Source organism: Euprymna scolopes, chromosome 25 (assembly GCF_053919585.1).
Source record: "Euprymna scolopes isolate OS-2025 chromosome 25, ASM5391958v1, whole genome shotgun sequence".
Taxonomy (NCBI): domain Eukaryota; kingdom Metazoa; phylum Mollusca; class Cephalopoda; order Sepiida; family Sepiolidae; genus Euprymna; species Euprymna scolopes.
The window spans coordinates 25,955,327-25,983,102 of NC_136506.1; the positions used below are offsets into that span (position 1 = coordinate 25,955,327).

General features: G+C 32.9%; 1 protein-coding gene across 1 annotated transcript in view; it reads right to left on the reverse strand.

Annotated features, from left to right (window-relative positions):
• LOC145247302 (electroneutral sodium bicarbonate exchanger 1-like) overlaps window positions 1-27,776 on the reverse strand; it is a 252,873-nt gene that overhangs the window by 61,236 nt on the left and 163,861 nt on the right. Inside the window, exons 4-6 of the mRNA XM_080108923.1 lie at window positions 21,985-22,145; window positions 19,584-19,790; window positions 9,479-9,600 (exon numbers count right to left, since the gene is read on the reverse strand). Of these exons, the coding sequence (XP_079965049.1) occupies window positions 9,479-9,600; window positions 19,584-19,790; window positions 21,985-22,145 (490 nt within the window). The remainder of the gene's footprint in view (window positions 1-9,478; window positions 9,601-19,583; window positions 19,791-21,984; window positions 22,146-27,776) is intronic.

Below are 27,776 nucleotides of genomic sequence, written 5' to 3' on the forward strand. Positions count from 1 at the left end.
CAAAATGTTCATTTCAACTTGCCGACATATTTCTATTACTTTTGCATATGCGTAAATTAATTCATAGCTTGAGGTAGTTTAATTTTACAATTTTCTTGTCTATCTTCCGACAGCTGAAGCCAGAGGAAATGCAGCTGAAACGGTAAATGTTTTAGTTTCGATTCTAGCTGATGACACCCCAGCCATTTTTGTTAAAATCTTAAAATTAGTACTATATTCGACGCCTCCGTTCAGTCTCGAAAGACAAGGAATACCCCCTGTAGGGGTAGCTGTGCGTGTAATTGTGAGGCAAAGGTTGCACAATCACTCACCCCACACCTCTCCTGAATCGGCATTGCTTGAGTTCCAGGACGACTGGAAACAATGCCGAGATAAGCGGAGAGCACATACAGCACCTGGAAGTCCCAAACGGTCACCCATTTAGTACTGACCAGCTTGAACATTGCTTAACTTCGGTGATCCAGTGGGAACCGGTGTATCAACGTAAATATGCCATAATATTACTATATATTAGGTACAATATAATATTCAATAGAGAATTGTTTCTATAATAATAAATAGAAATCAGCATGAATTAAAATATATTTAAGTGTATTTTATAAGACACTGAATACCGTTTTCTAGAATTGTATTTTCTTCTGACTCTATTAGTTGACGAAAACCATCCTTGGTGTGCGATTATTATTTCCTGTTAATTTTAGTGTTATGTGACCTGTAGTTTATGAGTTTATCAGTTAAATATTTTCACACACGTTTACTGTTTTATTTAGCTTTCAAACTTAACTTTATCACTAAAAACAGTAAATTATCAACATTCTACCACCTCGTCAAAACACCAAAAAGCTATCACCTATACAAAAATCTGACCGATCGTTTCTAGTATAAATGAGCCTGTATATAAAATCTTGGTACTCGTGCACTTATTGATCCGTGCTGAAATAATAACGTTATCTATATATATAAAAGTGAAAATGTGTGTGTGTATGTATGTATGTTCGCTTTTCGTGTATGTCCGCAAAAGGATTTTTTTTCGGCGGCTTCTCGAGGCCGTCTCTCATTTTTTAAACTTTTTATATCACGTCGAAATCATAATATCTACGAGTTACGAACAGGGGTCACCCGTCTATTTAATTTGCCCGACTTTGAAACGTTAAAAATTCTACATTTTGTGATCGCTGCACATCGCTTTCGATTTTTGGTATAAAAAAAGCGAAACTCGATTCGAATCTCTGGCCCACGGCCAGTGGTCTCTAGAAAGCAATGAAAAGTCACACAGTTAAACTTAAACATGGAAAAGTAAAGGACTAGTTGTTAAAACTGGAAAAGAAAAGGACAAGATATTCTAGTAAAAAGTATAATAAATTTACAACTTAAAATATTGCAGCATTAAGATTTCTTTTTTAAATTCAATTTATAACATTAAATAATCAATTCTTAATGCTGCAATATTTTAAGTTATGAATTTATTATAGTTTTTACTAAAATATATTGTCCTTTTCGTTTCCAGTTTTAACAACTAGTTGTTTACTTTACCATGTTTAAGTTTAACCATATTACTTTTCATGCTTGCATTTTTCTATTGTAATATAGATATGTTTCGTTACGTTTGTAACTGATTTACCGGTAAACGTCGAGCGGACAGCCTTTCTATGTTATGGAGTTAAGTATTAAAGCTTGTTTGCGCTGCTAGGCGTATCGATCTGCAGTCAACTATGACAAATAGAGACACATTGGGAGGGGGATGTTTGATTCATTCAGGAACGCAAGCGGCTTCAAATAAAACTATTTAAAATAAACCATTTTATTAATAGTGTCTCGTCACATATCAGACATTATTAATATCTATCTCTATCATTAGGTAAAGGGAATTTGTGTGTGTGAGTGCGGTTTCATTCCTTATGTACTCTGAAACAGCTAGGCTGATTTTTATGGAATTCCAAACAAATGTACTTAACGTGTCTAGTTTTTAATTTAGATAGGTTTTTGTATCGGAATGTCTTCGACAAGTATCGATAATCAAAAAATTCCGATGAAAAGAACAACAGGTGATTTCGACCAAAGTTAACACCCTTATACAGCCTAACATCACAAGTGCATTTTAAAAGTTTTATGACCACACAAGCCTAAAGGCCCAACGTATAAAATGAACAGTAAGTTCTTTAATATGACAGGGGCGCGTTCGAAATGAATTTTTCTGTTTAAAACACAATTGCACCATGATACCGGACCTTCTCATTTTAAACTTAAATTCAAACCATTATCACCGCACAAGCAGTAAAGCCAGACATATAAAATCAACAGTAGGTTCTTTAGGATGACCGGGGCACGTTAAAATGAATTTTCTGTTTAGAGTACAATTGAAGCATGATACTTGACTTTTGCATCTTAAACTTTAATGCAAGCCATTATATATAAAAAATAATTTTATAAAATTAAAAGTAGGTTCTCTACAGTGCAATGTAGACTGCAATATATTGTGCAATAAGTCACTGCGAGAGGCATGTGAAGCTTCCTCCTGATGCACCGGAACGAGTCCTCAACTAGAGAAGGCAATCAATCGATTTGATTGAAAAATGGGCGATTTAATTGATTTCGATTACAATAAAATATGGGCGTATGAAAGATTCGTCGATCATCATTCAATCCCGGGCAACGTCGGTTCACCCTGCTAGTACGTTATAAAATTGAGATGTTAACAGAACATTCAAGTATACGAACAAGTTTGTTGGTCTTCGGGTCAAGATCAAAGTGTAGTATCTGTTCCGGCAGATACTGCACTTAAGATGATTTGTACCAGTCAATGGAGGGGAAACCCTCTATACTGGGACAATTATTATTTTTGGTAACCAGAGTGCCCCCTTTTTGCCTACTTTTAGGGGAGCTGGTTTTTACCTCACATTAAAAACGGCCTTGTGCCTAATTTTCTCTGTGGGGGAGCAAATAAATACTATCTGTTCCGACAGATACTGCAAGCAAAGACCATATGCGGGGGCGACCCCACATATAAGACCTTGGTCAATGTAGGGGCAACCCTTCATACCAATTGTCACTATCCAGCTCCCCTACTCCCCAGGGAGTTGGTCCCCATTTCCCCTTCACTCCTCACTTTAAAAATCGGCCTTGTGCCTAATTTGCTCAATGGGGGAGCAAATAAATACCTCAAAGTGTAGTATCTGTTCTACAGATGCTGCACTTCAATTTTTTGTTCTCTGTTAGTGGAGGAGAAATCCTTCACGACTGAGACAATTTTTATTTTTGTTCCTTTTCTCCACATAAAAAAACGACCCTGGTGTCTAACTCTGTCCCGTGGGGAGGCATTGTAAATAGGTACAAATAGTGTCGAAAAAAAAAAATGCTTCGCTTGTGTGTGCACTAATACATTCATATATTATGTTTTGATAAAGTAAAACAATATGAAATTAAAAAAGGGAGAAATGAAAACACTTCATAACGGAAACTTAAAACAGAAGAAGAAAAAAAAAAGAAATAAGTATCATTCGGTTCAGAAAGACAAGTATTATTTCAAGGACATAGCATTTTGAAATAGAGTGAATGATATCTTTCCGAATTCATTTTAGACGACGAGAAGTTGTCGAATTGCTATTTGCTTTCTTCCTTTTCCTAAACATTTTAAATGGTTTTGCTTATCACTTTTTTACTCGATATCTTTTTTTGCGTGACGTTATGTATATTTATATATTTATACGTGCATACGAACAAATACACATTGGTATTTATTATATATATATTTGCCCTCTTGGTTCCTTTCAGGGGGTGAGTATCTAAATATATAAAAATACGACCATGGTATCTCTCTTTTTTGTTATTTTTCTCATCAGTTTGTTCAAGCTGGTGATGGGTCATCCTGCCGGATGCCAAACATTCAGTCGCTAACTCAGATATTCCAACTGAGTGATCTTTTATAAAATTCTGACCGCTCCTTTAAGTGCAATTGCCTGAATCTCTCTTGCATTTGGTTCGCCGGGTATACTTGCCAGGTAGTTTTTTGGATTTTTTTTTTCATAAGTCGAGTTGCTCCTATAATTACTAGAATGATAGCGATCTTCCTTTTTTTTTTACAAAGAAGTCACCACTTATCAAGGCACAGAGGCCACTCGAGGATAAGGGTTAATATCAATAATTATTTTATACCTGCAAACTCTAATGTTTCATGCTTTTACAATTATCAATCCAGGAAGTCATGATTGCTAGTAGTCGGGAGATTCGAACTCTGATACAAAGTTACCTTTGACTCCATTTGCTAGGAACGTTACCTGCCTGCCACTATCAACCGCCACGAGAATTTGTGGTATAAAATTTTAGTATGCCTATATACATATCGCATACATTTTTAAAGTTAATGAATTAATATATAAAAAGCTGGAAGGGTGGGCTGATCGGTTTCGAACCTCGCTCAACAGAGCTGAAACGAGATTAGGACTATGCTTAAGAGAAAAAATATGATCGAATGGAGATTATAGAGAAAGAAAGTGATAAAAAAGTAATCCGTTAAAAGCCACATTATTAGGTCCAAGGAAATTCTCTTGTTTACAAAGAGAAGGTCGCAAATACTTAATGTAAACGGTTCCTAGAATCTTAAAATGAGAGAACGAGTGCGACTTACTTAGAATTCAAAATAAGTGGACACTGAAATTAAAGATACGGGAACGGTTATCTATAAGGTGTTCAGCGATGGAAGAACCGTCGGATGACAAATAATTTACATCGCAAAGTTTTTGGTGGAACGTGATATTTAACATGGATGTCCAATCTTTGTGTAGTAAAACCGCCAATACATTTGAATAAATAAACAATTGAATTATTCTGATGGGGGATATCTTTTCGAATTGATGTCACAATGGGCTTGGTCGAAAAAAACAAAACAAAGAAAAAAAAAACTCGAGTATTCGATTTAAAATTACATTATTGCGCAGACAGCGAGATTTGTCCGGCAAATGTATCACTTATGTTGATTAGCCAAGATATGCGTCGGTACAGGGTGGAACGATAAAAATATCATCCTCAAGAAAACAATACTCCAACTTTATTTTAAAACTTTTATTGAAAAATTCAATTTAGGTAACTTTATTATGTAATAGACCTGGCATCTATTCAATGCAGCCACATTCAGTCTCAATCACCGACTGGATACAGGTCCGGAACTGGAAGCATGCATTTTCCACAAGCGCCGGCGAGAGCTCGGCGAATACTTGGAGGATTGCGGCAATCAGGCTGGCTTTGGTGTTGTGTGAGGTCATGCCCAAAACTTCCTCTGGATGAATTCACCCAGAGGAAGTCTCGAAATAAAGACGAAATGTTGATGAACCCATAACTTGGTTTGTTTCTTCTCTATTTTGTCGGAATACTATTTCCATTTATATATATATATATATATATATATATATATATATATATATATATATATATATATATATATATATAATTCTGGTAAGGTTATATTCAGAGAAATTAAGTCAGTGTATCCTTAATAAGGTTATATAATAGTGCTGAATAAGTAATATTACTAATTCTTGTACAAAATAAAGCAGAATTTCTGGCATAACTCTATAATTTCATACAAATATATGGCGCTTCTACACTATCAGAACGAAATTTTGTTGTTGATAAATGGACTTTTTAGATAAAAAAAAGTGGTTTCTACTGATTTTTGTTGTCAATTCTAATTAACTTCCAAATTATTCAGACGTAATTACCTGACTATTACTAAATTATTAAAAAAAAACTTTAATCGTGTTAGCAGGTGAAAAAATGCAGCCATCTTGTTTTATAAAATAAATCGAAACGGAAAATTACCTCATTTTTTAAAACTTTCCTGTGTCTTACATAAGCAAATACGATCGTTTTTTTTTTTCAAATTCTATTTTCTATTTTCTTTAATAAATAATTTTCTACCTTATCGATTTTCGTAATTTTTGGATATAATCATCTTAAAAATACGAGAAATACGAAGATACCATTGTTTTCATGTGAAATTCAGTTTTATGATTTCTGAAATTTCGTTCCGATAGTGTAGAAGCGTCAAATTGTTGGTTGACGGAGTAGTATCCGTTCTGTTGTTATTAGACCAACTTGACAGGCAGTACCTCCTCCTTTGAGGGATAGTATGTTTTCTTTCGCATGATACCATTCTCCTGGGGGTGGGGGTAGTGTAACATTGGGCATTTCCTTACAATAGCCAACAAAACAAAAAAAGGGGGTAAAAAACATCAATATAATACAAGTAAATGTAACCAAAGGCAACATAAGTTACTCTTCTACCTACCTGGATAAGTTTTTTTGTGTGTATTTTAACTTATTTTAAAGTGTTTATTTACTTCAAAACAAAAGTAGTACCAACTCTGTTGAATTAGAACGAATAGAAAATGGTGGTTTCGTCAAAGCGATTTAGACCCTCGATAATCACTCAAAAATCGAGAATTAAACAAAATATTGGTAGAAACTCATCTAAATAATTGGACCAATCGTGTAAAAATGTAATGTTCTACCAATATTTTGTTTAACTTTCGATCTTTAAGTGATTATGGAGGGTTTTTTTTAATTGTTTTACACCAGTTTATATAGATTTCGTTACATAGGATTCATGCTTGTCAGTGAGTCACCAGAGCAAAGCAAAGTGGGAGACCTTAAGTGTCATTGCGTAAAGCTGGACAGGACGTGTGTGAGGCTAGATTTAGCTGAATGCACTCAGCCATGACAAGTCGAGACGCACGGTGGGGGAGTGGTTGTTTTTAATATAACCTGTGATTATTGTCTGGCATTCATATTTCCATCTCTATTTGTTTCGGACTACCCTTTGTTTATTGCAGTTATGATTCCGTGTTCAATCTTAATGACTAATCCTCTCTCATATCCGATTTAGCTAAGAATTTCAATAATTGGAGTTTGCTCGCCCCTTTCGTCGTACACCAAGGTAATAAATGATTTATTGTGCACGAGGTCACCCTCAAACGTTATAAAGGACCATCATTGTTTATAACTAATGCCAATCGCATGGAAGTATAATAATAGATCATCTATATATATATCTATAAAAGTGAGAATGTGTGTGTGAAGGACACTTCTCAACATATATACTCAACGAAGTTTTGATCTACAGACTTGAAATTGGGTATATAGGGTATTCAGACATGTGGAACACTTTTTAATCCGTTTTCATTGAGAAAAAAATGGCTGCTAAGGGGTTAAAATTGAAAAATTGGTACGTGGGTACGTGGGATGCATCGGATTTTGATCTGTTTCTCAAAATGCGGTTAGGTTTAGGGTTATAAGGAGGAGCAAACAATAATATTAAATGAAAGATGAGGGATAAAAGTTATTTGTAACTTTATTATTTTATCAGGATAATAAGGAAAAGTTTAAAGGAAATTTGAGAAAAGCTTCTTTAGGCCAGTGAGAATGTGTGTGCAAGAGGACACTTCTCAACGATTTTTTATCTACAGATTTGAAATTTGGTAGATAAGATATTTTATTCAGACATGGGGAAAAATTCACCTGGAAAATGGGCTGCTAAGGGGTCAAAATTGAAAAATTGGTACGTGAGGGTCGTCGGAGGTTATTAATTTGCTGTTTCACGAATGCGCATGCGTAAATAGTTCACATTACAGATTACTTATGTTAATAATAAGTAGTTTGAAAGCACCTTTTTTCAAACATGTCTCAGTTTCTTTACTTCATTTTTTAAGGAATTTAACGTTACGTTTAATACCGAGCAACGCTGGTGGTATGGAACTTTGAATAATTTCGGGAGTACACCCCCTTCTTGTTTACTTTTTGAAAAGGGGAGATACTTTCTCCCGAAATTATTCAAAGTTCCATACCACCAACGGACTTTATATACACCAGACATTCCAATAACTTGGTTTGCAGATGATTATTTAATGAGATGAGAAGTTGGTTGGTTGGTTGTTTTTGTTTTACGGCATATCAACCTTTTTCAGGTTATTCAATGCCGAATCCAGTTATTTTGAGGAACGATTTTTAATGGAGTATATTTGGTTTTTTAACTCGGATTCTATTTAACCCATAGTTTGGACCGTAACAGGTACTACCACTCCGGGTCAGAGTGGACCTGGGAGCAATGGCAATTAAAGGGTGTCTCCACACTTCCCAAGGCCCGTAAGGTGGAGTCTCACCATCGGATATAGTTTTAGGTCATATCCAGGACCGAGATGAGGAGTGATAAATATATAAATAAATAAATAATTAGACATTTCTCTATTCGAACATACCCGTATATTGGTTTGTTTGTTTTTCCTTTCTCTTCTCTTGTGGCTCCGGTCCTTTCCGCATTGCTCTTGGCTTTTTAAAATTCCCCCCATATATATATATATATATAGTAAAAAAAATAATGTAAAAAAATGTAGGTATTTAATTATTATAGTAAAAAAATAATTATGACAGCCCCTTTAAGAAATTCGTTTCTTATCGTTGAGCACTTGCAGTTGAATTAAAAGTCGGTCAATTTAGCTCTTATGCGTAGATCATCGTATAACGATTTGATCACTGTCTGTCTGACGTAATGAACATTTAAATTAAAATGTTTAAAATTCAACGCTATTTCACACGGTTAATGGCAGCCGAATGGATACGGCCTCCGCTAATCGAGCCAGAGATGTCTCGTGTCGCGGGGTTCGAATCGTTCGACTGGTAGTAATCGTGACACCCTGCACTGAAGAATCCCGAAAGGATGAAACACTAGTGTCTGTAGGTATTTAAGTATTATAGTAAAAAAATAATTATATATATATATATATATATATATATATATATATATATCGTTCATTTATATAATAAAAGAGTATCTTCAGGAATATTTTTTCTCAGTGTATCATGAAACTCTCTTATATATATTTGCTCAATATTGGGAGTACAGTATTTTTTATCTCTCAATGAAAGTAAATACACACACATATATGAGAAATTTTGGTTTGATTTCGTTCCTTTTTTATTTCTTCATATATATATGTGTGTGTGTGAGAGAGAGAGAGAGAGACTCTGTGTGTGTGTGTGTGTGTTGTAAAATATTCATTTTCCTACTTTTTTAATATTAAACAAACAAGAGATGACGAAGACAGTCCATTTAAGTTTCTTTTAAATCCTCTCTTCAGAAGGAAATAAGTTGGTGATGGAAATAATAAACAACTTATAACAATTGTTTTGAAAAATATAATACATAGTTATTTTTTATATTTTTCCTTCAATGGGAAATAAATGATACGGAAAGTGCCAAATAATGAATAGTTCCAGACAAATATTCAAAATGAAGAAAAAGATTGAAACGATTAAAAATTAATATTGTTATTTTTTCGTTTAATACATTTGCAAATGTTAATGCATGTTTAACCACAATTCGTCAACTAGAGTTTTAACTCTGCGTAACGGATTCCATTAGTCACAAAAATTACTTAAAGTCGATGTAATTTGGTAAAAGCCCTTTCGTTGTTTGATGCAAACTTACTTTGTATAAAGAAGGAGATTCCGGAAGGGCTCCATTTAACTGTTCTATGTTTGGGCTGCTGTTGATTCCACGCAAGGAACATTCTGTTCTTGAACCCATCAGGGTGGTATTGGCTGGTCCCTCTGAAAAAAAAAAGAAAAGAAATAAAGATAAGCAATAGTTTTTGTATCTTATCATTGTATTAGCATTTATCTGTCACTTTGAGGGATCGTTTGGAATCTTCTTTAGTGATCTTCTTTGAAGGATCTTCTTTGGGGATCTTTTGGAATCTTTGGGGATCTTCGTTGGAGAACTTCTTTGTGGATCTTTGAAGATCTTTTGGGATCTTCTTTTGGGATCTTCTTTGGGAATTTTTGGGATCTTTGAGGATCTTCTTTGGGAATCTTTTGGAATCTTCTTTGTGGATCTTTGAAGGATCTTTTTGGGGTATTTTTGGAAGATCTTTGAGGATCTCCTTTGAGGATCTTCTTTGGGGATCTTCTTTGGAGATTTTTGGGGGATCTTCGAGGATCTTCTTTGAGGGTCTTTTTTGGGGATCTTTTTTGGGAGTCTTCCTGTTCAAACCATCCTTCAAAATCAACCATTACAAACATTGCAGCGAACATTCACATTATCACTACAAGATTGACAGAGTTGTAATAGCGCATATGAGCGCGTGGGAAGATATCAGCAGCAGTAAAGGATAACTGGCTTGCAAAGAGATCATCAGCAGCAGTAGCCGAAAAACACGCATATATACATTAGGGAGTGTGCACGAGAAGAAAAAGGAAAAAAAAGAAAAAAATACACTACGTGGTCGGGAGAAAGAAAGTCAAGGACGAGAATGGGCTGGCTGTGACCGACTTGTGGTTGGACGAAGAAGAAAAGTGTATACCAGGCGAGATGGAGGATAAGAGACTTTTAAGTGGTGTCGATACGGAAAGGTTACGATAGTAAATGCTTTTGTTAAAAAATGAAAAATGCCGACCAGGATTTTTATTTCTTTCTTTCCAGTTTTATTTTTATGAACGAGTAAAGTGTGACGCTACACAATGAAACAGTTTTATTTAAGACTAGCGAGGGGTATCCGGCGTTTCCCGGGTGTTTGGAGGTGTGTGTGGGGGGGGGGGTTAAAAAAATTAAGTATGAGGATCGAACCCGTACCGTTAAGGGAAAGTTGTAAATTAAAGTGTGAAAAAAAAAACACGTGCGACGTTAACAATTGCCCCACCGCGACATGCTAACGGCACCGCGTTTGAATTTATTTAATTACTTAGATTTAGCAGGTGCGCGTTTTAATGGGTTAATGAGGTCAAATTTGACTGCGGGATTTCATTTACTGCTGAACGCTTTTTTTTTTTTTTTTTTTCCCCCCAAGATGTTATAGGAAAAAGACTAACCCACATGCGGCGAGCGACAAATGTTGAATATTTATCTTCCCGAAATCGAGCAAATTAAATAGACAGGCGAGCTTCGTTGTTAACTGTGAGATATTACGATTTATATGTGATATAAAAAGTTTTAAAATGTTGTGAAGCGAGCGACCGCTTCTCTGAAAAAAGCCTTTTGTAGATACACAGAAAAAGCGAACATACATACATACAAACATACATACATACATACATACATACATACATACATACACACACACATACATACATTTTCGCTTTTATATTTAAAGATTTCGTCTGATAACTCCCCAAAATGTTGTCAATTTTTTTTTTACATTATTTCTGAATTCCTCTAAATTCATATTATTTGTATTCTTTGAACTACTGTTCTCATCTTGAGTTTTATTTTCACAACGTTTAGGTTGACGTAACCTCCGACCTTCTTCAGGTGTATCTTGTCGAACTCGAGAATTTGCACGGAATTTTAAACCATGTCTTTGATTTAATACATGGGAGTATCATGCTCTCGTTCCGTCCGCCATGACTGGATAGAAGTCATAAGTAATTTGCAATTATATATTAAGCGTTGCCCGCACTGAGTATTGAATCTTCAACATCTAAAAAAGTGTTGCTTTACAACAGAATTTTACCAAGAACTTTATCCACTACGTCACGGGCCCTTGTAGACAAAAACTATAATAAATAACACTTAAGATGAAAGTAGCAGTCCGAAGAATCCAAATAATCCGAAGAATCTATTCTCATCTCATAAATTTCGAATGCACAGGATGTCCCCAAATAAGTATGCACGCATCAAATCTTTATAATTCATTAAATTTACTGGATTTGACTTGTGTAGAAGACTGATAGAAAGGTAGAAAAGTAACTACTAGTGTTGGGACGATTAATCAGAATCAGGAATCGGAAAAATCGGAAGATTTCGGGGTATCGGAATCGGTATCGGAATCGGTATTGGAATCGGAAAAATTGGTGCCTATATTTCGATTTCAAAACGATTCATTTAATTATTTTTTTTATTTGATTAAATCTTCCATTGCTGGTAATAATGATGAAATAGTGCAGGGTGACCGAAAAAAAAACAAAAAAAAACAAAAACATAGAAAGTATATCTAGAACATATACTGTAGAACGGAGAGAAAAAAGGGCCAAAGACCTTAGTGTTTTGATATGATGTTTTGAATATAATAAACTAGTTATGACCAAAGTTTCATTTCATTCGGAAAAAAACACTAAGAAACGAGTCCTAATTAGAGTTGGGGCCCGTTTTTATTGGGGGGGGGTCACCTTGTATGTGTTTACTAATTTTAAACCATCAGCAAAGTTAAAATCTATTGATCATCCTCCACAATTGTATTTTGACGTTTAGGAAAATATCTGCATATTTAACATTTGTTTTTACGAAAATCGGAGAAAATAACAATCTATAAGATTAATAAATGATTAGAGATTCATAAGGAATCGGAATCGGTAATTGTATCAGAATCAAGAATTTAGCACGGAATCAGTAATTGTATCAGAATCGGAGAAAATATTGGAATCGTCCACTCACTAGTAACTACCCTTTTATTTATGTGCCTACTGCAACAAACCTTTCCCGACTTTGTATGTAACTGTATGACCTTATTGCTTTCGGGATCGGGGGTAGAAACCTGAAGGTTTAAAGAATCGTTGCAAAAAAAAAAAAAAAAAAAATTCATACAGATCCTGTATTATTCTACAGTTTTACTTTCGGGTTCAATTCTAGCTGATGGCACCCAAATACTTTTTTTTTTTTTTACTTTTGAAATCACAACTCTATAATAATATATACGAAATCTGGACAAATTAAAATATCATATTTAAGCGTATTTTAGTTTTTATATAAAAAAGATGCCTTGTTCGCTTATTCTATTGTTTGATCGTGTCTAGTACCTGGGGAGCTGGTCGTCGTTCTCAAGACGTGACAATTGTTCTAGAGACGTACTCACGACACAGACAAACCAAGCAACTCCCCGCAGTTAACGATAGCAGCATGAAAGTAATTCATTAAACATTTATAAATTATTATTCAAATTAGGCAAATGTTTGGGTTGTTGCACATTACTACATATACTTTATTTCGAAAACAATTATTTTGTATTAGTGATTTAACTGAGAGCCGTTTTCACGGCGGTAGAGGTGTAATAAATGCCCCCCCCCCCCAAAAAAAAAACTTCCCTCATTGATTCACATTGATAATAATGAATCATTTCCTTGTGAAAAGTAAAGAAGTAAAAGGGATAAATCAAGTGTTACAGTTCAATGATCAACTTTGAGGAAAAAGAGCTTCTAATTGGTTGACCGGATACCGGATGTCCTGTCTAAATATATACAATATACAATTTTATGTAATAAAATTAACGAATAAAATCTACGGCTTCGTCATGAAATTTTTTTTTTTTTTTTTTTTTTTTTTTTTTTTTACATAGGCGGCACCACTTATCAAGGCCGATAAGCCACTCAAGGATAAGGGTTAGAGTAGTCAAAAGGAGACTATAGTAATCAATAGTAATGAAAGTTCGGTAAATCTGTTAACTTAAGTGGAACAGCTCATCAGAAACTTGTTCACGTTGGACTTGAAGACAACCATATTATAGACAGCTGGAAAGCAGGAAAACGGAAATAAACTGAATATATATTCAACGGAATGTGTGCGTGTGTGTGTGTGTGTGTGTGTGTGTGTGTGTGTGTGTGTGTTTGCGCTCACGAGCGTGTGTATGAACAAAGCAAACTTAATTGACGACGGATAAAAAAAATAAATTTTATTAAATCATGTAATGGTTATACTTTTATTTTTAGAGTAAAGAAGTAGTCGTATACATATACATACATATATTTATATGCATGAAGATACATACATATATATATATATATATATATATATATATATATATATATATATATATATAGAGAGAGAGAGAGAGAGAGAGAGAGAGAGTTGGTGCAAAAATAATGTCATTTTTGACGTTCAACTATATATATATATATATATAAATATATATTAATATATATATACTCATTTGTATATATATTTATTAATATATATATATATACTCATTTGTATATATATATTAATATATATATACACACATATACATTTGTATGTATATATATTGATATATATATATACATATACATTTGTATATATATATATACATTTGTATGTATATATATATTTTATATATATGCACATATACATTTGTATATATATATATATATTAATATATATATGCATTTGTATATATATATTAATATATATATATACATTTGTATATATATATAGTAATATATATATACATTTGCACATATATATATTAATATATTATATATATTAATATATATATATATACAAATGTATATATATATACAAATGTACATATATATATATATTATTTGTACATATATGTATTAATATATAATTGTATATGTATTTATACATATATATATATATATATATATATATATTAAAATAGTCATCCACATACAATACTGTTTCGCTGTTTCACAGTTTATCAGTGCGGCTAGACAAGCAACTACCTCAAGCCAGGATCGAAACCCGACCTCCCAAACGACAGTCGGAGCTTCTAATCGGCTGCTGCTATGTGGGCAGTGAATTAACAACGTTTTGACTTTGTCCAAATACCTAAACTCAATTTTTTTACACAAAGAACATCGCTTAATACGCTAATGGTAATTTGTATATCATTCCCCAATATGCTCAACCCAAGATAGGGAGCATTATAGTCATCCCTATAAAGTACTGTTTCGCTGTTTTACAACTCATCAGTACGGCTAGACAAGCAACTACTTAAAGCCAGGACCGAAACCCGATTACCTTTATATATATATCTATATATCTATAAAATGAACGTGTCTGTCTGTCTGTGTGTCTGTCTGTCTGTGCACATTTCCCTACGCAATAACTCTGTCAATTTTTAGTCTATAGACTCGAAATTTGAAATACCGGGTACTGAGATTTGGGAAAATCGATGTGACGGGTGTCAGCCAGAAATTTGGCTTTTAAGGGGTCAAATTTCAACGATTTGACCTTTAAGAACTCTACCAAACTCCTCCGACGATTTTGGGTCTAGACACTTGAAATTTTAGATATAGGTTCCTTGAACCTGGATCTAACTTAGTAAAGTGATTTGAGCCCGAAACTATAAATTTTAAGGGGTCATAATAGGGGTCAAAGTTTTAAAAAATTAACCATTTTTTTTGTTTTTTTGCACAGCATACACCTCCAAACACCCGAGCAACGCCGGGCACCCCTGCTAGTATATATATATATATATATATATATATATATATATATATATATATATATATATGCCACGAATTTAAGTGCTGACATGTTTACGATCTTGTGTAAGTCGCGCTCGCCCTCTCATTTAAAAATTAAAGAGACTATTTTTATTAAGTCATTGTGACGTTCTCTTTGTAAGCAAAAAGAAAATCTTTTAGAAAATCTTAATTTAGTGTCTATGTAATTTCCCCCCGTTTATTTTTCGTTTTTTTTTTTTTGTCCACCCGCCATATTCATGACTTTTTTTTTTTAAATCGTATTTTCCTCGATTAAGCTCTGTTGAGCGGGGGAAAGAAACTTTATTTTCGTTATTTATTTTTTTAATATCATTATGTTGATTGGTCTGTATTAAGCTATTATTAAATTCTGTACCCCCCCGAAAAATTTTCATATATATATATATATATATATATATATATATATATATATATATATATATATATAAATATGCCATATATATATATATATATATATATATATATATATATACACACACATTTGCATATATTATACATACATATATATTTATACATTTGTATATATATACATTTGTATGCATATATATGATACATATATATATATATACATATATATACATACATATATATAGGTATATAATACATATACATATATTACACATATATACATAATATATATAATATATACATATATATACATATATATACACACATATATAAATATATATACACATACACACATTTGTATATATTATACATACATATATAGTTATACATTTTTATGTATTTATATACATTTGTATGTATATATATAATATATACATATATATACATATATATACATACATATATATATAGGTATATAATATATACATATATATACATATATATACATACATATAATATATATATATATATATATATATATATATATATATATATAAGAATATTTATTATAATATAATTATTTGTAGTCGCCTTTGTTGAACACTGTTCAGATGCTTTTTACGACATAAATAAAGTTTATTCCTCGGCTAGTCGCATAGATGTTTACGTTGACCTATTTTAGCTAGAATGCTCGTATTAGAGTTAAGATTGTCTCATTACATGGTTTTGTATTCTAGAAAATACAAATGCTAAAAATGTAAGTCGTAAGCTTAAGGGGTCCCAGGAGTTAATTGAAATTCAGGCAATCTTTCCTAATCAGTGTCTCATAACTACAGATCAAATTTATGAAATTTTAACCATTAAAAATTATTCTCCGAATTTCATTTTTTTTAAAAAGATATTTGAAAGGGTTTTAGGGACATCATATTCACACCACATCCTATTTGAAAATTCGAATTTATCAAATTTACATTCAATTTGACTCTTAATTCCTAGAAACCAATTAAGCTAAATTTCCTGAATCTCAATTTTTTTCTTATGACTCCTTAAGCTTAAGGCTTAACGTTTAGACATTTTCTAGAATGAAAACCATGTAATGGATTTTAATCAAATTTGGAATAAGTATTCTCGGCATACGATTGAGTATGTATAAGATTTACTCCTAAACTAATTAACCAATCATTATGAATTTTTTAATACAACTTCCAGGTGTAAAAAGTGGATAATGTGGGCTATGTTTGTTTTAAATTAGTCTTTTAAAGCAAAGCAGACAAAGAAGGTGTTGAAGCTGTTCAGAAAATTAGTCTCCAAATCACAGTTTCCTTGGAGTAGTTATAACGCGGTAGTCGGCATAACATGGGCACGATCTTCCATTTTGAAAATTTAAGTATTTCAGATCATTTTATTATATTATATTTCTTAAAACAGAAACATAATTATCAAAGTATACTTACGCAAATAGATATGAAAAGTCTTTGTTAAAGTCTATGCCATATTTCATTGGAGTACAGGCGCGAACGCAGACCCCACAATTTTATTATACTACCCCTATTTAAGTTGAAACATACATATCAAATTATTCTTATGTACATCTATATCAAAAACCCTTGTAAACGTTTTTTTTTTTTAAATTTTATTTCCATACTTTGGGGGCTAGGCGCGAACGCAGACCCCACAGTTTTTATGCACCACCGTTCTGCCAGATCAAACATACCCATTCCTGATCCTCGATACATTTCTATCATTATATATAATCAGTTTGTTTTAAATAGTCAACCATATAGGAGCCTATTCGTGACCAGACACACACACAGACACAGACACACAGACACAGACACACAGACACACACACACACACACACACACACACACACACACACACACACACACACACAGACGTTCAGCTTTATATTATAGAATATGTATACATATATATGCATATATCTACATACATATATATGCATATATATACATATACATATATATACATATATATACATACATACATATATATATATACATACATACATATATATATACATACATATACTTATATATATACATACATATACATACATATACATATATATACATACATATATATACATATATATACACATATACATATACATATATATATATATACATACATATATTATGATGATTGCGACGTCTTGTCAGACACTTAAAGTCCATGACCCCAACAATGACTTCCATCGCCACAGGACCATTTTAATAGACAAATGCCTGGGGGAGTATCTATACACAGATGATTTTACAGAGTCTTAGATTTGTACGACAGGTAAGTCTCTCTCTCTCTCTCTCTCTCTCTCTCTCTCTCTCTCTCTCTCTCTCTCTCTCAGTTCAAAATGTTGAGATCCAGCAAAAAGCAAGAGAAAGATAGCCAGCAACAAGTGAAACTGCAGACCAGCTAATGCGGATAATGGTCTCCCGCTTTACGGTTTTTTAAATCAGAGATTTGCTTCTCCTAGAAAGGTTGACTTCACCACGACTTACTGGAGCCCTCTCCACCCCAACACGCGCATACATACGCACAAACACACACGGTGCTAGTTGGCCGTTGACCCCGAAAAAGGGTTCATTCGCCCTTTGGAAGGTCTTGTTTTTAATCCTTCAGGGAGACTAGCCACACTCCTCACCAAACAAGTTTGGTTGGGGAACCAGTTTAGTCGCCGGTGACCCGACCATGAGGCAGGTAGTACTGGGTTACATGGTACCAGTAGCATATAACATAACCTGACATATACATACATGCATTTGTATACATACATATACACACACACACACATATACATATATATATATATATATATATATATATATATATATATATATATATATATATATGCCTAACTTTATATAGATATATGGATTGCTTTGTTGATAAACATTTGTTATGGATTTTCCCTACACTAAAAACCGAACTTGTGTCTAACTCTGCCATCTCGGGGCGGAGGAGCAAATAGGAACATTTATTATTAGCAGAAAAACTGAATTTGTTCGTAGATTTATCTTTAAAATATGATTGGACGATAATTTCACAACATCCGCCTGTCAATGCTCATACTGCGTCTCGACTTTACTTTTGGGAAAAGATTGATACTTCCTTGTTGGAATGATATATGTCGGGTAAACGACTAATATTTACGTCTACTAAGAAGAGAAAACAAACATCTCGTTTCGATGTTGTCAAGGAGTATACATAGTGTCGGATATAGATCTTAAAGAAATATAATTAAAAACAAATTTAACTCCTAAGTCTCCGTTTGAAGTAGATGTAACTTTTGCTTCCTTTCCCAGTGAGGGGGGGGGTGTCTAAATATCTCATAAGTCTCAATCAAACAAAATACACATATAAATGGAACAACAAATCATAACAACACTTGAATGTTCCACAATAGCAGAAAGAAACGAGGACATCATCGAATTTGAAGAAAAAAAATATTGGCATGTTGGCGTTGCCTTTTCTTCTGCCAGCAACAGAGCAGGCATTTAGATCTACAAATATTTTTGGATTACTTAGTTTCTTTATATCGTGTCAATCTTAAGCTATTTTCTCCTCGTGTGGGTTTCATCGACTGCTGGCTCTTCTTTCACGCCCGCTTTTAGTCAAATAATCTCACATTCGTTTCTGCTACTCAAGAGTGTCACCTGACATCGGTTTACGCCTAGCTTATCCTGGCTGAACCCTATTTCTAGTAATTCTCGATTAAAAAACAATCTTCCCCCAATATTTAACAAATGTAAAAAGTAAACGGTTTTATACTTTTATTTAAAATCTCACCCGATGCTTCACATTAATATTTCACAATCGCATGCAGAAATAAAGAAATCATAGAATTTGAAGAAATGACTCTTTATTAAGATGTTCGCATTGCCGTCTCTCGTGTCAGCAGTAAAATAAATCTACCCATCTCATTAACCTTTATACTCGGGTGACTTTTAACCTTAATAAATGATTACTCGTTAGTAAAAAAGAAAAAAAAAATTACAAAGATCCTTACGTCGGAAGCTTCCAGAAAACTGTCGACCTATCTCGGAAAAAGTTCGTTTCATAGACTTGCGGAACTTTTGTGGGTCGTCTGTTTGAGCGGAACTCTTTTTCCGTTTCATGTGCTGATGGAAATGAGGACGGACGATCATCGTGCGGAGCGTGTCCCTCATGCACTCTTCCAGGAGTTTTCCATTCACGAGCTTGTCCATAAGCAAATCTACAATTACAAAAAATTAAAAAAATGAAGTGCCATCAGTAGAATGAGAGAGAGAGAGAGAGAGAGAGAGAGAGAGAGAGAGAGAGAGAGAGAGAGAGAGAGAGAGAGAGAGATGACAAAACATTTGTATTATTTGGACATCTGTTCGTCTCTTGCTTCTTATATCACAACGTTTCGGCGGGCAGAGCCACCGACCTTCTTCAGATACATATTTGCAAACTTTCTACTCTTGGTGTTACGCTACCCACGTTTACACACGTGTTACGTCGTTGATATATAGGGACCCAATACGTTGTTGTCTCTGTCACAAGGAATATAAGAAAGGAATAACTCGACTCACTTCTTTCCTTAATGAAACAATCGACATTTATTTGCAGACATTTGTTTACAAGTATTTTCCTCGGCCACCATGCAAAACACGTCTCTGTCCTTCTCTGATGTGATTTCGAGTACCTTTCGAATACCGCTCTCTCTCTCTCTCTCTCTCTCTCTCTCTCGAATCTCTTTCAAATACTGCTTCCTTTCTCTGACGTCCTGCCGGGTCTGCACACACATTCTTCTTTTTGTACCCGTTTTTCTTCTTCCTTGCCGTGACATCACCTCGCACACAGCTCGGTCATTTTCATACAGCTGCCATACGCGTGTCTGCGTTCTGTTACTCTAGGAATCAAATAAAATCTATTTTTTTCTACTTTTGTTCATCCAACTAGGCCATACTGTGCCTGAAACATAAGGAGTTACACTGATTAGAGGCCGGATTAATAGAGGGGGCATTCTTTTGTGGCAAGATATTTGTTTCCATTACATTTAAATTTCTGTTTGTTGGTACAGCTGGGGAAATAGGGAGCAGGGAGCCAAGCCGTTTAAGTAAAAAGTTTACCGGCATTTGGGATTTCTACAGTGTAAGGGGGGGGGAGAGGATTTTACTGGTAGTCGGGTTGATCGGGTGTACTATCATTGAGGGTTACAAGTGCAGCAAATCTATCAGGGCACATTCTGTTGGGATATTTGTAAAGCAATCACAAGGATGTCACATTGCGGGGTTTGAGGCTTAGCAGGCAGTGTGCGACTTATCAGGTTTGCATCCTCTCCAAAATAGTTGGAGCACCTGCTGAAATATGGTAACAATAGTTCATGCGTGAAGCGATTAGCGACTTTATAGAGATATAGGATGCTGGCAGGTGTGAGAAGTTTTCTAGCCCGATAGAGGGAGCCTGCCTTCTTTGCAGCAAACTTGGCAGCATTTTCAATGTATTCATCCCAATTCAGGTTGCCTGTGAATGTTATCCTGAGGAGTGTAAGCGTAGAAATATGCTCTATAATAAATACGAACTCTGCATCAAAGAAAATACCATATTGAAGTGTATTTTACTATCGGGCAACGCTGGGCGGCCTGCTAGTATACATATATGGGAAAATATGCTTATTTAATTATATTCAACCGTTTATTTATGCCATTCCTTTTATTTATGAAGCTCAATGTAACCACAGACCATATACAAATAAATATCAAAAAGTCTATATTCTGAATTCCAAGATGTTGTTCATCTTACCGTTTATTTCCTTCAGCATGTTAAAATGTTGAATTCTTGACACCCTCTGTTTCGTAGTGCAGAAACAATCATATAATTATGCAAAAACAATCATACAATTATTATGTCAACTGTTTAATGTTTTCCTCCCTGACGCCAGAATAATAAAAACTCATTAACTTTAAAAAGGGAAGAAAAAAGAATTTTGGCATGATTGCATAACTCCGAAAAAATCCGAAGAGTAGTTGCAGTCTGTTTTATGTGATTTTCTGCCATCTTTAATTTATATATATATATATATATATATATATATATATATATATATATATATATATATATATATATACATACATATACATATATATATATACATATATATATACATATGTATATATATGTATATATACATATATATACATATATATACATATATATATATACATATATACATATATATATACATATATACATACATATATATATATACATATATACATATATACATATATATATATATATATATACATATATACATATATATATATATATACATATATACATATATATATATATATATATATATATATATATATATATATATATATATGTCATTCAGCTAGTACACAAATACAAGCGCATAAATAAATAAAAAAATTGTTTACCTATAGCTTGAGCCATGTTGTGAGCATCCATGTCTAGCATGACTGCCCCGGACATGATACTACTTCGAAGTTCAAAGAGGGAATGCAAGGACAATGAAGCGACGTGAGGCTTCGACCAACGTTCACCACCTTCTTCGACATCTTCCTCATACTTGACCCATCTGAAAATACAAAAAAAAAAAAAAAGATTACAACATTTGAATACTGACGCCTAAAAATATTAACTACAGCACAAATTATTTAGTGTTTGAAGTGTGATTCAATGATCGTCTTCGAAATCACGCTATGTGAAAACACAAGACTAAAGTAAAATGTAAATTAGTTAATCTCTACGTGTGTGGGTGTGTATGTGACACCGTCGTGTAACATAGAAATAGGAATCCCAACGTTGTCTGTTGAGATTTTTCTCGTTACGTCAGTCTCCGGCGATTCTTTTCTTTTCCTGATCTCTTGTTGCCCCGATTCAAGATTCAACTCTTGAGGAGAGAGTGACATTTTAGCTGCCAACCGTCCCAAACTGGACATTGTCCTGAACTCTTAACTTTCGTTAACTATCGCAAATCATCCCCAACTGTCCTGAGCTGTTGCAAAACTCCTAACCACTCACCAAAGTGACCGCAAACCAAATCTCAATATATCTACGTCTATTGTTCGGTCTTTTTGTTACTGTCGATGCCACACCTTGATCAACAATCATATGTCAGCTTCCTTTTGTATGCCTTTGTGAACAACTTCACAACCTATCTTCTTTTTTTACCTGATACAGTATTTCTTTTTGTCTTTTTCTTTTTTCCCTCCTACTTCCCAACATAATTTACAAACCCATCCATCGTATCTAAAGAAACACTAAAGAACAGTAATATATATATATTACTCTGACCCGATAATCGTCTTCATGATCGTGCTACGCCAAAACACCACAAGACAAGTAAAGTAAGATGTAAATCAGCTAAGCTCTGTTGGGGTGACTGATTCATATGTAATATATTGATGTTGGCATTCTGTTGATGTTCAGTGTAAATGGAGACGCTCTGATATTATTGTAGCTTTTTTTGTTGAAACTGCAAAAGTATTTAACTAAGCTAGCACGAACACCCGGTAACGCCCGGTTGTAAAGTACGCTTAAATATTTTAATTCTTGCAGATTTCGTATATATTATTATAGAGTTAATGTATATATATATGTATATATATATGAATTTAGGAAAACTCGTACCCGGAAAACTCGTCCCTTTACTAGGTAGGAAAACTGGCCCCTTATTCAATAAATATCGGTTGAATACATGTTTTATGACCGTTCTTGAAGGAGATATTGTTTTTAAAAGAGACTATACCCCCTATAATATTGTTTTAAATATTGTTTTACTTGTTTACTATTGTTTAAAAAAAAATAATAATAATTTTTCTAAGTGTCCGTTTTCTACTTAACTGGCTAAGTTGTTAGTGGTTTCACTTATTTTAAAACGTTTATTCTGTTCAAAAACGAGACTACATACCGTATAACATTTTTTTAAATATTTATACTTATTTACTGTGGTTTTTAAAAGATCAGAATCGAATTTTCTACCTAGCTGGCTTAGTAGTTAATGGTTTAATTTATATTGAAGCGTTTATTGAGTAAAAAAAAAAAAATAGCGTCGAGTTTTACGTGAGAACGAGAAATAATGTCCTCGATAATCGCTAAAAATAAGAGAGAAAATTAAAGAAAATACTGAGGGATATTTAGTTTTAAAAAGAGCCCCACCCTCCAAAAATAAATTGTTTTTAAAAGAGACTATACCCAAATAATATATTTTAAAAATATTTTTACTTGTTTACTGTTGTTTTAAAAATATAAAGTGATTTTTCTAAGTGTTCGTTTTCTACCTAACTTTGTAAGTTTTTAGTGACTCAACTTATTTTAAACAGTTTATTTAGTTAAAGAAAAACTAATGTCGAGTATTACTTTTGGACAAAAAATGTCTGACATGAGAGGATTACGTCTTAGGAGTCTCGATAATTGCTCAAAAATAAAAAAAATAAAGAAAATACTGAGGTAGATATACTTTTAAAACGAGCTCCCTCTCCAAAAGAAAATAATTTTGTATACTTTAGGTAATTTCCAAGATTACTGCTTGGAAAAAAATCAAGCTACCGGAATTGGATTATGTAACGAAACTGACACGAAAAACGAAACCATACATTTATAAAAAAAAAAAAACTTTAGTTTTTAACATTTCTTGTGTTACAAACAAAAAAGAGAAAACGCTTCTTGTATTATCAAATAATAAAACAAATATTTTATTAAGAAAAATTAATTTAGTTTTAATACTTTGTGTGTTCACGAAACAACAAAAGGCACTTGTGCAGTATGCGGACGGTGACCATCTTTTCTTGGTGCGTTTCACTAAACTGTCGCAAAGTGGCGCTTTTCGGTCAAAAAACATTCAAATTATTAATTTGTTGTTAATTCTTCAAAGTTGCTTTAATTAAAAAAAATGTTCAATTTAAATTGTTTATTTGTTTTAAAAAAAAAAAAAGAAAGAAGCTATTTTACTTCATAAAAATCCAATGTTGTTTTTATTATAAAATTGTTTTATTAAAATTATATTTTCTTACGCACATTTTTAAATAAATGTTTTTACAATTATATTTTGATACATTTTTATGCAATAAATGTTTTGGTTTTCAAATATTTTTTTTCTGTTCGGAAAAAAAATCTTGTTTGTTTTTTATTTTCCGCGTTATTTGACCAAGAAGAAATTGGAGTTATCACCTCCTAACAATAACTGTCTGCATACTGCACAAGTATCCCCGAAATGACTTTTAAACGATACCTTCTTCTCACATGTTAAGAATGACTTTCGAAATAATAACGTTCTTATTTCATCGCAGTACCAAAAATACATAAGTATCGTGTTTTCTTTTTTGTTGTTGTTTCGTAATAACACAAGAATTGTTTAAGCTAAATTAATTCTTTTAAATAAAATAATTGTTTACTTTGATAATAGTGAGAGTCTCGTTTTTGAACAGAATAGATGCTTTACAATAAGTGAAACCACTAACAACTTAGCCAGTTATGTAGAAAACGGACACTTAGAAAATCGATTTTCTTTTTTTTAAAACAATAGTAAACAAGTAAAAATATATTTTTTAATATTATGGGGGGGGGGGTATAGTCTCTTTTAAAAACAACATCTCCTTCAAGAACGGTCATAAAAAATGCATTTAATCGATATTTATTGAATAAGGAGGCCAGTTTTCCTACCTAGTAAAAAGGAACGAGTTTTCCGGGCACCATATATATATATATATATATATATATATATATATATATATATATATATATATATATATATATATATATATCCCCAAACCTCTGAGATTAAAACTTGCTGCTATGATTTCAAATGATCTAAAAAACAGCAAGGAGAGACTTGATTCCAAATGTTTCTCATATGTTATATCTCCCCTCTTTTAGAAATAGGGTACGATTATGAATATCTCCAGTTTCAAATAATTCTTGTACACTGTGAAATTTACTTTTTGTATGAAAACTGAAGATTTTTGTGTTAAGATCAGAAAGATTAATATAAGTCCTACACGTATCACGAACGTTTTCGATTGTTCGTCTATTCATCATCCAGTGAAAAAAAAAGCCTTGGAAAAGAAGAGAATTAAAAAAAAAATAGCTGTGACACGAACGTTTGAATTCAGTCAAAAGAAACGTTAACAATTTAAATTCCATGACTGTCATTTCATTTAAATGGCAAATGAAAGGTCGTATCAAATTCTGTAGAGCAACTTTTCATATGCAAAAACAACAACAACAACAACAACAACAACAACAACAACAATAAATCCAACAAAAAAAAACTATTTCGTAGAGTAGTAACTGAGCTAATATATATATATATATATATATATATATATATATATATATACCGTGTTCCACTAAAATATCATTGCATAGACATCCCTTGCAGAAAGTGTCCATTGTCTCTTAAGACAGAATGTGCCAACTGGCAAATAATAAACGCTAAATGTATGCATACGGGGTTATGTGCTCTGAAATCAGAGTTTTGTCAAGACACTATTCGACCATGTGGGTCAATCGTACAAGAAAAAAAGTTCATCGAAGATTATCCCTTTAACTCAATAATCTCAACAATTATCCGGATTAACCTATAATTTTAAATCTGCAATAAACTCACACATAAAGCAGTGGGATCAAGTGCAGCTTAATTACCCCGTAATGTGGGGGGGGGTCACTATGTATAGGATGACCCCCCAAAACGCCATTCATAAATGGAATATTTAATGAAAAATCTCTTCTGCTAGATAACCATAATTTGTACAATATATGAATGGTTGATGACAAATCATCTTAAATCGAAACGGCCACCCAAAATTTCTCAACCTAGGTGGCCCGCAAGCGTTTAAAATTTAAATTAAAGCCATTATCACCGCACAAGCAGTAAGGTCCGGCATATAAAATTAACAGCAGCTGCTTTGATATGATAGGAGCGCGTCCGAAATAATTGAAGGATAATACTTTGCTTTTGCATTTTACACTTTAATACAAGCCATTATATATATATACATATATATATATATATATATATATATATATATATATATATATTTTGTAATTCAATGAATTTCAAAAAACTCTCATTGAAATGAAATGAATTGGTTGAGTTTCATATCAAAGAATTTTTATTATTCTAAGCAAGACAAAGAATGTTTTAGAAAGTTTATCTCCTTAACCTATAGGGTTTCGATGTCTACCATCTCATCAGAGGAGTGAAAATATTAGCAAATAGTTATAAAGGTATGCACCCTATTTGCTAAAGTCAGTGAGACATGGAAAGTCAAAGTGAAAATAATACATTTATCAGAAGTCCTGTAGCAGGAGTATTTGTAGAAAAAGGATATGAATGTTTTTGTTGATCCAACTTGTTTGGTAAAATCCATATTATGCGTTCTTTACATCAAGTTGGATCAACAAAAACATTCATATCCTTTTTTCTACAAATACTCCTGCTACAGGACTTCTGATAAATGTATTATTTTCACTTTGACTTTCCATGTCTCACTGACTTTAGCAAATAGGGTGCATACCTTTATAACTATTTGCTAATATTTTCACTCCTCTGATGAGATGGTAGACATCGAAACCCTATAGGTTAAGGAGATAAACTTTCTAAAACATTCTTTGTCTTGCTTAGAATAATAAAAATTCTTTGATATGAAACTCAACCACTTCATTTCATTTCAATGAGAGTTTTTTGAAATTCATTGAATTACAATTTAATTTATTTGCTCTATCTTGCATATCGAGCAATTCTTGTTTAGATGAGATAACTTATAGAATATTACTGCCAGTAATATTTTGTAAACCAACAATCTCACGTTTACATAACCACTGATTGTTAAATAAAAACTATTCCGAAGTATATATATATATATATATATATATAATTATTTATAAAATCAACAATAATTTTTCTACAGTGCAATCTAAACTACAATGCATTGTGGACGAAGTCACTACCAGGGGCATCTAAAGCTTTCTCCCGGTACACTGCGATGGGTCCCCAACTAGAGCAGGCAATCTGTTGATTTAATTGAAAAAAATAAGCGATTTCACCGATTTCGCTGACAATAAAAATATGGGAGTGTTTACCATTTATTGATCATCATTCAATCCCGGCCAATATCGGGTCTCCCTGATAGTTGTTTACAATTGTTATGTTGTAACCAAGGGAAAAATGAAGCATATTATAAGAACGTGCATGCATATTAAAATG